At 53.6% G+C, this 12,281-nt stretch overlaps 1 protein-coding gene across 5 annotated transcripts in view; it reads right to left on the bottom strand.

The window, feature by feature from the left end:
* Nucleotides 1-12,281, bottom strand: part of GCNA (germ cell nuclear acidic peptidase) — a 106,653-nt gene that overhangs the window by 59,388 nt on the left and 34,984 nt on the right. For 3 of the 5 annotated variants that reach the window (XM_075580853.1, XM_075580854.1, XM_075580855.1), the window contains exons 2-3: nucleotides 8,213-8,420; nucleotides 97-145 (exon numbers count right to left, since the gene is read on the bottom strand). In XM_075580853.1, the coding sequence (XP_075436968.1) occupies nucleotides 97-145; nucleotides 8,213-8,420 (257 nt within the window). Of the gene's footprint in view, nucleotides 1-96; nucleotides 146-8,212; nucleotides 8,421-12,281 lie in introns of those variants that run through there. The other 2 variants (XM_075580857.1, XM_075580856.1) reach the window with 2 other exon arrangements.

Raw genomic sequence — 12,281 nt, 5'->3', positions numbered from 1 at the left:
GTGAAAAAACTAACATTCACAATTATACTGACTTTTTATAGATTCCTGCATTTGGGAAGAATATTACACATTTCGCTTTTTTTCTGAAACACTAACCTTGGTGTTTTCTGGATAAAATTTGTATTCTCCACTTTGCTGTTTCCATCTGAAAGAAAACGCACAGTACATAGTACAAACCCATTACAGGACTGCAGCTCTCCGCCCTGTGCCAGCGACCCATTACAGGACTGCAGCTCTCCGCCCTGTGCCAGCGACCCATTACATGACTGCAGCTCTCCTCCCTGTGCCAGCGACCCATTACATGGATGCAGCTCTCCTCCCTATGCCAGCGACCCATTACATGACTGCAGCTCTCCGCCCTGTGCCAGCGACCCATTACAGGACTGCAGCTCTCCGCCCTGTGCCAGCGACCCATTACAGGACTGCAGCTCTCCGCCCTGTGCCGCAGCGACCCATTACATGACTGCATCTCTCCTCCCTGTGCCAGCGACCCATTACATGACTGCAGCTCTCCTCCCTGTGCCAGCGACCCATTACATGACTGCAGCTCTCCTCCCTGTGCCAGCGACCCATTACATGACTGCAGCTCTCCTCCCTGTGCCAGCGACCCATTACAGGACTGCAGCTCTCCTCCCTGTGCCAGCGACCCATTACATGACTGCAGATCTCCGCCCTGTGCCAGCGACCCATTACAGGACTGCAGCTCTCCGCCCTGTGCCAGCGACCCATTACAGGACTGCAGCTCTCCGCCCTGTGCCGCAGCGACCCATTACATGACTGCATCTCTCCTCCCTGTGCCAGCGACCCATTACATGACTGCAGCTCTCCGCCCTGTGCCAGCGACCCATTACATGACTGCATCTCTCCTCCCTGTGCCAGCGACCCATTACATGACTGCAGCTCTCCACCCTGTGCCAGCGACGCATTACATGACTGCAGCTCTCCTCCCTGTGCCAGCGACCCATTACATGACTGCAGCTCTCCTCCCTGTGCCAGCGACCCATTACAGGACTGCAGCTCACCTCCCTGTGCCAGCGACCCATTACATGACTGCAGCTCTCCTCCCTGTGCCAGCGACCCATTACATGACTGCAGCTCTCCGCCCTGTGCCAGCGACCCATTACAGGACTGCAGCTCTCCTCCCTGTGCCAGCGACCCATTACAGGACTGCAGCTCTCCTTCCTGTGCCGCAGCGACCCATTAAATGACTGCAGCTCTCCTCCCTATGCCAGCGACCCATTACATGACTGCAGCTCTCCGCCCTGTGCCAGCGACCCATTACAGGACTGCAGCTCTCCGCCCTGTGCCAGCGACCCATTACAGGACTGCAGCTCTCCGCCCTGTGCCGCAGCGACCCATTACATGACTGCATCTCTCCTCCCTGTGCCAGCGACCCATTACATGACTGCAGCTCTCCTCCCTGTGCCAGCGACCCATTACATGACTGCAGCTCTCCTCCCTGTGCCAGCGACCCATTACATGACTGCAGCTCTCCTCCCTGTGCCAGCGACCCATTACAGGACTGCAGCTCTCCTCCCTGTGCCAGCGACCCATTACATGACTGCAGATCTCCGCCCTGTGCCAGCGACCCATTACAGGACTGCAGCTCTCCGCCCTGTGCCAGCGACCCATTACAGGACTGCAGCTCTCCGCCCTGTGCCGCAGCGACCCATTACATGACTGCATCTCTCCTCCCTGTGCCAGCGACCCATTACATGACTGCAGCTCTCCGCCCTGTGCCAGCGACCCATTACATGACTGCATCTCTCCTCCCTGTGCCAGCGACCCATTACATGACTGCAGCTCTCCGCCCTGTGCCAGCGACGCATTACATGACTGCAGCTCTCCTCCCTGTGCCAGCGACCCATTACATGACTGCAGCTCTCCTCCCTGTGCCAGCGACCCATTACAGGACTGCAGCTCACCTCCCTGTGCCAGCGACCCATTACATGACTGCAGCTCTCCTCCCTGTGCCAGCGACCCATTACATGACTGCAGCTCTCCGCCCTGTGCCAGCGACCCATTACAGGACTGCAGCTCTCCTCCCTGTGCCAGCGACCCATTACAGGACTGCAGCTCTCCTTCCTGTGCCGCAGCGACCCATTAAATGACTGCAGCTCTCCTCCCTATGCCAGCGACCCATTACAGGACTGCAGCTCTCGCCCTGTGCCAGCGACCCATTACATGACTGCAGCTCTCCGCCCTGTGCCAGCGACCCATTACATGACTGCAGCTCTCCTCCCTGTGCCAGCGACCCATTACATGACTGCAGCTCTCCTCCCTGTGCCAGCGACCCATTACATGACTGCAGCTCTCCTCCCTGTGCCAGCGACCCATTACAGGACTGCAGCTCTCCGCCCTGTGCCAGCGACCCATTACAGGACTGCAGCTCTCCGCCCTGTGCCAACGACCCATTACATGACTGCAGCTCTCCTCCCTGTGCCAGCGACCCATTACATGACTGCAGCTCTCCTCCCTGTGCCAGCGACCCATTACATGACTGCAGCTCTCCTCCCTGTGCCAGCGACCCATTACATGACTGCAGCTCTCGCCCTGTGCCAGCGACCCATTATGATACATGACTGCAGCTCTCCGCCCTGTGCCAGCGACCCATTACATGACTGCAGCTCTCCGCCCTGTGCCAGCGACCCATTACATGACTGCAGCTCTCCGCCCTGTGCCAGCGATCCATTACATGACTGCAGCTCTCCTCCCTGTGCCAGCGACCCATTACATGACTGCAGCTCTCTCCCTGTGCCGCAGCGACCCATTACATGACTGCAGCTCTCCTCCCTGTGCCGCAGCGACCCATTACAGGACTGCAGCTCTCCTCCCTGTGCCAGCGACCCATTACATGACTGCAGCTCTCCTCCCTGTGCCAGCGACCCATTACATGACTGCAGCTCTCCTCCTGTGCCAGCGACCCATTACATGACTGCAGCTCTCCGCCCTGTGCCAGCGACCCATTACATGACTGCAGCTCTCCTCCCTGTGCCAGCGACCATTACATGACTGCAGCTTCTCCGCCCTGTGCCAGCGACCCATTACAGGACTGCAGCTCTCCGCCCTGTGCCAGCGACCCATTACATGACTGCAGCTCTCCTCCCTGTGCCAGCGACCCATTACATGACTGCAGCTCTCCTCCCTGTGCCGCAGCGACCCATTACATGACTGCAGCTCTCCTCCCTGTGCCAGCGACCCATTACATGACTGCAGCTCTCCTCCCTGTGCCAGCGACCCATTACATGACTGCAGCTCTCCTCCCTGTGCCAGCGACCCATTACATGACTGCAGCTCTCCTCCCTGTGCCAGCGACCCATTACATGACTGCAGCTCTCCTCCCTGTGCCAGCGACCCATTACATGACTGCAGCTCTCCGCCCTGTGCCAGCGACCCATTACATGACTGCAGCTCTCCGCCCTGTGCCAGCGACCCATTACATGACTGCAGCTCTCCTCCCTGTGCCAGCGACCCATTACATGACTGCAGCTCTCCTCCCTGTGCCGCAGCGACCCATTACATGACTACAGCTCTCCTCCGTGCCAGCGACCCATTACATGACTGCAGCTCTCCGCCCTGTGCCGCAGCGACCCATTACATGACTGCAGCTCTCCGCCCTGTGCCAGCGACCCATTACATGACTGCAGCTCTCCTCCCTGTGCCAGCGACCCATTACATGACTGCAGCTCTACGCCCTGTGCCAGCGACCCATTACATGACTGCAGCTCTACGCCCTGTGCCAGCGACCCATTACAGGACTGCAGCTCTCCTCCCTGTGCCAGCGACCCATTACAGGACTGCAGCTCTCCTCCCTGTGCCAGCGACCCATTACATGACTGCAGCTCTCCGCCCTGTGCCAGCGACCCATTACAGGACTGCAGCTCTCCTCCCTGTGCCAGCGACCATTACATGACTGCAGCTCTCCTCCCTGTGCCAGCGACCCATTACATGACTGCAGCTCTCCTCCCTGTGCCGCAGCGACCCATTACATGACTGCAGCTCTCCGCCCTGTGCCAGCGACCCATTACAGGACGTGCAGCTCTCCTCCCTGTGCCGCAGCGACCCATTACATGACTGCAGCTCTCCGCCCTGTGCCAGCGACCCATTACATGACTGCAGCTCTCCGCCCTGTGCCGCAGCGACCCATTACAGACTGCAGCTCTCCTCCCTGTGCCAGCGACCCATTACATGACTGCAGCTCTCCGCCCTGTGCCAGCGACCCATTACATGACTGCAGCTCTCCTCCCTGTGCCAGCGACCCATTACATGACTGCAGCTCTCCTCCCTGTGCCAGCGACCCATTACATGACTGCAGCTCTCCGCCCTGTGCCGCAGCGACCCATTACATGACTGCAGCTCTCCTCCCTGTGCCAGCGACCCATTACAGGACTGCAGCTCTCCTCCCTGTGCCAGCGACCCATTACATGACTGCAGCTCTCCTCCCTATGCCAGCGACCATTACATGACTGCAGCTCTCCTCACTGTGCCAGCGACCCATTACATGACTGCAGATCTCCTCCCTGTGCCAGCGACCCATTACATGGCTGCAGCTCTCCGCCCTGTGCCAGCGACCCATTACATGACTGCAGCTCTCCTCCCTGTGCCAGCGACCCATTACATGACTGCAGATCTCCTCACTGTGCCAGCGACCCATTACATGACTGCAGCTCTCCTCCCTGTGCCAGCGACCCATTACATGACTGCAGATCTCCTCCCTATGCCAGCGACCCATTACATGACTGCAGCTCTCCGCCCTGTGCCAGCGACCCATTACATGACTGCAGCTCTTCGCCTGTGCCAGCGACCCATTACAGGACTGCAGCTCTCCTCCCTGTGCCAGCGACCCATTACATGACTGCAGCTCTCCTCCCTGTGCCGCAGCGACCCATTACATGACTGCAGCTCTCCTCCCTGTGCCAGCGACCCATTACATGACTGCAGCTCTCCTCCCTGTGCCGCAGCGACCCATTACAGGACTGCAGCTCTCCTACCTGTGCCAGCGACCCATTACATGACTGCAGCTCTCCGCCCTGTGCCAGCGACCCATTACATGACTGCAGCTCTCCTACCTGTGCCAGCGACCCATTACATGACTGCAGCTCTCCGCCCTGTGCCAGCGACCCATTACATGACTGCAGCTCTCCGCCCTGTGCCAGCGACCCATTACAGGACTGCAGCTCTCCGCCCTGTGCCAGCGACCCATTACAGGACTGCAGCTCTCCTCCCTGTGCCAGCGACCATTACATGACTGCAGCTCTCCGCCCTGCTAAATTTAGACAACAGATACTTTATTCTATATCTATACTTGCTTAATGATCCAGAGGAAGGCAAACACAAAACCCCATTAGGGGAAAAAATAAATTCCTTCCCGACCCCAAGAATTGGCAATCGGATTAATCCCTGGATCAACATCCTTCTCATGTTTACTTATTTGGTATATCCCTGTATACCTTTCCTTTCTAAAAAGATGTCCAACCTTTTTTTTTTAGAACAAATCTATTGCATCTGCCATCACAGTCTCCATGGGTAATGAATCCCACACTGTAACTGCCCTTCCTGTAAAGAACCCTTTCCTTTGTTGCTGGTGAAATCTCCTTTCTTCCAACCTTAAGGGATGACCCTGAGTCCTTAATACTGCCCGTGGGATGAACAGTTCTTTTGAAAGCTCCTTGTATTGTCCCTGAATATATTTGTATATAGTTATCATATCCCCCTCTTAGACGCCTCTTTTCTAATGTAAATAAATCTAATTTAGCTAGTCTCTCCTCATAAGTTAGATTGTCCATCCCCTTTATTAATTTGGTGGCTCTTCTCTGCACTCTCTCTGATTCCATAATGTCTTTTCATAGGATTGGTGCCCAAAATTGTACTCCATATTCAAGGTGTGGTCTTACTAATGCTTTGTAAAGGGGCATAATAATGTTTACTTCCCTTCCATCCATTGCCCATTTAATGCAAGATAAGATCTTGTTTGCCTTGCAGCTACTGCATGACATTGGGCACTATTGCTAAGCCTGCTGTCTACGAACACTCCTAAATCCTTCACCATCAAGGATTCCCCCAATTTATCCCCATTTAATTTGTAAGTCGCCTTTTTATTCTTGCATCCCAAATGCATAACCTTACATTTATCTGTATTAAACCTCATCTGCCATTTACCTGCCCACGTTTCCAGTCTCTCCAAGTCCTCCTGAAGAGAAATTACATCCTGCTCTGATTCTATTACCTTACACAATTTAGTGTCATCAGCAAAGATGGAGACTTTGCTCTCGATCCCAACCTCAAGGTCATTAATAAACAAGTTAAAAAGCAAGGGTCCCAGTACCGATCCTGAGGCACTCCACTCACGACTTTAGTCCAACCTGAAAAAGTTCAAATTTATGACAACCCTCTGTTCTGTCTGTCCTTTAACCAGTTTTCAATCCAGGTGCATATATTATTACTGAGTCCAATTTTCTTTATTTTGTACACCAACCTCCTGTGTGAAACCGTATCAAAAGCCTTTGCAAAATCTAAGTAGACCACATCAACTGCATTACCCTGGTCTAAATTCCTACTTCCCTCCTCAAAGAAACAAATAAGGTTAGTTTGGCATGATCGATCCTTCATAAATCCATGCCGACTATTACTAATAATTTTGTTTTCCATTAGGTATTCCTGAATATTATCCCATATTAAACCTTCAGTAGTTTCCCCACTATTGAAGTCAGGCTTATAGGTCTGTAATTCCTTGCTTGTGATCTAGCTCCCTTTTAAATATAGGCACCACATCTGTTTTACGCCAATCTTGTGGTACTGAGCCTGTGGAAATGGAGTCCTTGAATATTAAATGTAATGGGTTTGGCTATTACTGAGCTCAACTCCTTGAGAACTCTGGAATGTTTGTGTGGCGATAGGGGTGTTAATCAGGCCATTAATTAAAGGCATTATACTCAGCTGATTAACTCTAAATAGCATTGGGACTTAAGGGGTTAACTGTTATGTGCACCGCACTGATCTGTTTCCCCTACCCCATCTTCATTGTCCCCATTTTACAGCTCAATCCCTAGCTGCAGTAATAGAATTGTATATGAACTGTGCCAATTGGTTTTGCGACACAAGGGGGAGCTGCGAGCGCTAAACCAAGCGCTGAAGAGGGTGGCCGCTTGGAAACATAGGTATCGCGTTCTAAGCCCTAGACCTCGCAACGGCAAGGTTAATTGATTAATGGTTTACAGTCTAGCTGAAGTGGTTTCTGTCAAAATGTATCCGTTTTTTTTCTGTTAGCCCGGGAATAAATCCTTTGACATGCAAGTATGTTAAGGATGAATGAACTGAGGGATTTCTCAACTCTGGATCTCAAAGGCCCCCTGCAGAGAGGGTGCCTCAATGTTTATGAGAAGTCCGGAGTTGAAAAGCCTCAGCATCCTAGGTGTTAGGATGGCCGGGATATTATAAAGTGCCAGATACCGGAGTAAAGTATGGCTACTTCACACTTGGTGACCAAACCCCAGACTTACTGTCGCCAGGTAGGGGGCTAAGGAGCTCACGTGTGATGTTGGCACATGCTCCGTGCAAACCGGGAGGCAACTCCTGCCCTTTCTGCAAAGTATTGGCAAGTCGGGGGAAAATTATTCCCATAAGACAATTGGTTGCATATGTTAGGTATAGGACCCTTAACCCTATAAAAATGCATTAAATCTAAGCATTATATTTTTATATATATTAAAACATTTTTTAAGTGATGCTTTGGGGCTCGGACTACATTTTGAGACAGATGTGTGTTCAGTGCATAGTTTTTTCTATAATAAACAGGGACCCAATACCCTGGCAGATATATATTAATTACATATTTTTGCATAATTCTTAGATGGTGGAAGCGTATAGATATGATTGCAATTGAGCAAGGGGTTAATATTAACCAATTGAAAGTACCTTGCGCAGGAGAAAGATTAGTTGGCTAGAGTAGCCGTGTGCATTAACCCTGGTTGCATATCTAAGTCACGTGCCCACTAGTGTACTGTGCGCGACATCGTATATGGGGAAGGATTGAGGGGGGATACTGTACATTTGAGGGAACTTTGCGAAGGTGAAAAGCGGACCATTAACCCTTGTCCCATATGCAGGTCACGTGCGGAAAGGTGCGCTGTATGTGACAGATCTACAATGCTTTAACATGAGCGCAATTTTAATTATTGGAATGTAGAAAATAGCTGCAGTGTTTGAGACTCACCTTTTTCCTTGGACCTGCCCAGCCCGTTCGGACCATATTTGGCAGACCACTTCTGTTTGCGCTGACAGTTCGTTGAAGGATTCTCAGTGTCAGAATCGGACAGAGGCAGCTTCTGGGTACAAGTCTCCAGCCCTGGAACCTCTTCCACCTCAGGGTCTGGGCTCAGGAAACCTCCGAAATTAGCACGTGGAAGCTGCTCCTTACTTTGCTGAAAGAAAAAGAAGAAAAAGTGGAAGAATTAAAAAAAAAAAAAAAAAAAAGATATTTTTACATCAGATTCCCTGAAGTAAATAAATTGAAACGCACAGCACGGGTTCTCTCTCACAACTCCCCCAGGGTCCCAAATATCTTTAGGCCGCGTCCACAGTCCACGCCGCAAGCAAAAGGCCGTACCTCAATGAGGACGGCCATAGAGCGCGAGACCGCGGGCGATTTTCCGCAAGACTAATTTTTTTGGTTTTGTTGTGCGACAGCCAGGTCACGTGCTAGATTCAGCCAATGAGGGCGAACTGCTCACATCTCACAGGCCACGGATCGTCGCAGCATCAGGTGTGCACGACACCATGCGCTCCGTCGCCATGCCTACTGTATCCGAGGCCTTACATAGTACATGAGGGTACAAAAAGACATATGTCCATCAAGTTCAAACTACAGTATGTTAAATTTAGAGTTTAGACATTTGTAGATTTGTGTTCTACTTCCAGCGGTAATTTGAAAATCTACTGTATTGGTACTGTAGGTACACTTACTTACTTCATGTTTTTATTGTCTCAAATAATCATCACACTTTTTTTTTATATAAAGGGAGGGTATTTCTCCCCATTTCATGTGCATAATTTTCCTTAGGGTAACGGGGCTTGCGAGTTGCTACTCAAGAATATTTGACGAGTAATAGTATTTTCCCCAGAATCCAGTCCCTCCACGTCTGAGTGTTCATGGTAAATTGTAATTTTTTAATAATCAGAGAAGTTAATTCTCCCAAATTCTTTAGGCAAGTTTAGTTTACTTCGTGCTATTGTGTTTTTGAAGTGAAACTTCATTGCTGGCACCTAAGTGAATATCCTTTGTGGAAACGAAAGTAATGCAACAGAAATGACGTAATTGTGGGCAAATTAGGCCATCGGCATGCGTCATTGTGGGCAAAAGAGGCTGTCAGTGTGTGCCTGTGCAAAAGCGTCCATCGCTACGAGGCAGCGCATGCGCAGTCGCCCACCGCATCCACTAGATATACGCAGAGGCACCCAGCACATGCGCAGCAGCATCCCCCTCCCTCAGCGCATGCACAGAGGCGGCCGTATCCTCCAGCGCATGCATACAGGCGGCATCAACAACGCACGCGCAACTGTACCACCTATCAACGCATGCGCACAGGCAGCCTGCAACACCAGCGCATACACATCGGGAGCCATCAGCGCAGATGCTCCAGGCCCGTCACCGTACGCACGCGCAGACCTTGCCATTAGCATACGCACACATACCCCTATACACACTGCATGTGCACAGACATCCTCCTCATCCAGGCATGCGCACAGACAACCAACACAGCCAATGCATGCACAGAGGCAACCGGCTAATGCATTGCATGCGTAGAGGTCCCTGTCTGCTACAGCGCATGCGCAGAAACAGCGCCCCTGCCTCATCTCATGAGCAAAGACGCCTGCGCCGAGTGCATACACCAAAAAATGTTTCATACAACTTCACTGTGTATGCGCAGCAACAGCCGTTACATCAATAGAGCAGTCCCTCAGGCACACTGAACAGTGCCAAGAAGCTGGACTAGCTCGACAATCAAAAATATCTTCTTCATTGTCAACTACTAATGTGACATACTTTCACACCACTGTGAACATCAATATCTGCACTTTGTTACCTTCTACAGCAAGCATGTCAAACTCGCGGCCCGCGGGCGGCCCACACCGAGTATCTGTGCGGCCCACACCGAGTATCTGTGCGGCCCAGCCAATGTGTCCCGGTTACGGCGGCGGTGAGGAGGATGCGGCAGCTGGTAAGTATTCTCTGTGTGAGTGAATGCTGCCAGGGGATTGGATGAAGGGACGCATTGGTTTGAATGAAGGAGGCGGGACTTTGAATGAAGGAGGCGGGACTTAGAATGTCGGCCTGGGATGCAGGGGATTGGTCGCAGGCAGGTCAGAGGAAGCCGGGGGCGGGGCTTCCGCTTTGTGCAGAGCACATGGGGAGTGTGTCTCTGCCTTCCCACTCCCCTGCCTGCTGCGCGGTGTCCCCCGCCGGGCAGGCAGCCACAGGGACCCGGGGTAGAGGCGCTCACCCCCCTTGCTGCTGACCCCCCTTGCCGCTGATCCCCCTTTTGCCGCTAACCCCCCCTTGCCGCTGATCCCCCTTTGCCGCTAACCCCCCCCTTGCCGCTGACACCCTTTGGCGCTGACCCCCCTTGCCGCTCACCCCCCTTTGGCGCTCACCCCCTTTCTGCAACCCCCCCCCTTGCACCCTTGGTGCTCCCTTTGCCCCCGGTCCGCATGTTGCGGAAGATGGGCGTGGGGGCGGGCAGTGGTGGTGCGCGATCGCGAGGCTCAAAAAGCAGGCCTTTCTTCTGTCCCCCCCCCACCTCCCCCCACCTCCCCCCCCCATCCATCCGTCCGTCGCTGTTCTCAACTTTGTGTATGTGGGGGGGGGGGGGGGGGGAGAGGAGTGTGTGGGGGGGAGGGAGTGTGTGTGTATGGGGGGGAGTGTGTGTGTGTGTGTGTATGGGGGGGAGTGTGTGTGTGTATGGGGGGGAGTGTGTGTGTGTATGTGGGGGGGGGGGAGTGTGTATGTGGGGGGGGGAGTGTGTGTATGTGGGGGGGGGTGTGTGTATGTGGGGGGGGAGTGCGTGTATGTGGTGGGGGAGTGCGTGTATGTGGTGGGGGGGAGTGTGTGTATGGGGGGGAGTGTGTGTGTGTGTGTGTGTGTATGGGGGGGGGAGTGTGTGTGTGTGTGTGTGTATGGGGGGGGGTGTGTATGTGGGGGGAGTGTGTGTGTGTGTGTATGTGGGGGGGAGTGTGTGTATGTGGGGGGGGAGTGTGTGTATGTGGGAGGGGGAGTGTGTGTATGTGGGGGGGGGAGTGTGTTTATGTGGTGGGGGGGAGTGTGTGTATGTGGAGGGGGGTGTATGGGGGGGAGTGTGTGTGTGTGTATGGGGGGGGGAGTGTGTGTATGTGGGGGGGGAGTGTGTGTATGTGGGAGGGGGAGTGTGTGTATGTGGGGGGGGAGTGTGTTTATGTGGTGGGGGGGAGTGTGTGTATGTGGAGGGGGGTGTATGGGGGGGAGTGTGTGTGTGTGTATGGGGGGGGGAGTGTGTGTGTGTGTGTATGGGGGGGGAGTGTGTGTGTGTGTGTATGGGGGGGGGGGAGTGTGTGTGTGTATGGGGGGGAGTGTGTGTATGGGGGGAGTGTGTGTATGGGGGGGAGTGTGTGTATGGGGGGGGGAGTGTGGTGTATGTGGGGGGGGTGTATGTGGGGGGGGGTGTATGTGGGGGGTGGAGTGTGTGTATGTGGTGGGGGGGGAGTGTGTGTGTGGTGGGGGGAGTGTGTGTATGTGGGGGGGGGTGTATGGGGGGGAGTGTGTGTGTGTGTATGGGGGGGGAGTGTGTGTGTGTATGAGGGTGGGAGTGTGTATGTGTGTATGGGGGGGAGTGTGTGTGTGTATGGGGGTGGGAGTGTGTGTGTGTGTGTATGGGGGGGGAGTGTGTGTGTATGTATGGGGGGGAGTGTGTGTGTATGGGGGGGGAGTGTGTGTGTGTGTGTGTGTGTGTGTGTGTGTATGGGGGGGGAGTGTGTGTGTGTATGGGGGGGTGTATGTGGGGGGAGTGTGTGTGTATGTGGGGGGAGTGTGTGTGTGTGTGTGTGTGTGTGTGTGTGTGTGTGTGTGTGTGTGTGTATGTGGGTGGGGAGTGTGTGTATGTGGGTGGGGAGTGTGTGTATGTGGGTGGGGAGTGTGTGTATGTGGGTGGGGAGTGTGTGTATGTGGGGGGGAGTGTGTGTATGTGGGGGGGGGAGTGTGTGTATGTGGGGGGGGAGTGTGTGTATGTGGGGGGGGAGTGTGTGTATGTGGG

Source organism: Ascaphus truei, assembly GCF_040206685.1.
Source record: "Ascaphus truei isolate aAscTru1 chromosome 16 unlocalized genomic scaffold, aAscTru1.hap1 SUPER_16_unloc_1, whole genome shotgun sequence".
In the NCBI taxonomy this organism is placed as follows: domain Eukaryota; kingdom Metazoa; phylum Chordata; class Amphibia; order Anura; family Ascaphidae; genus Ascaphus; species Ascaphus truei.
This window is presented reverse-complemented; position numbering and strand designations above follow the sequence as displayed.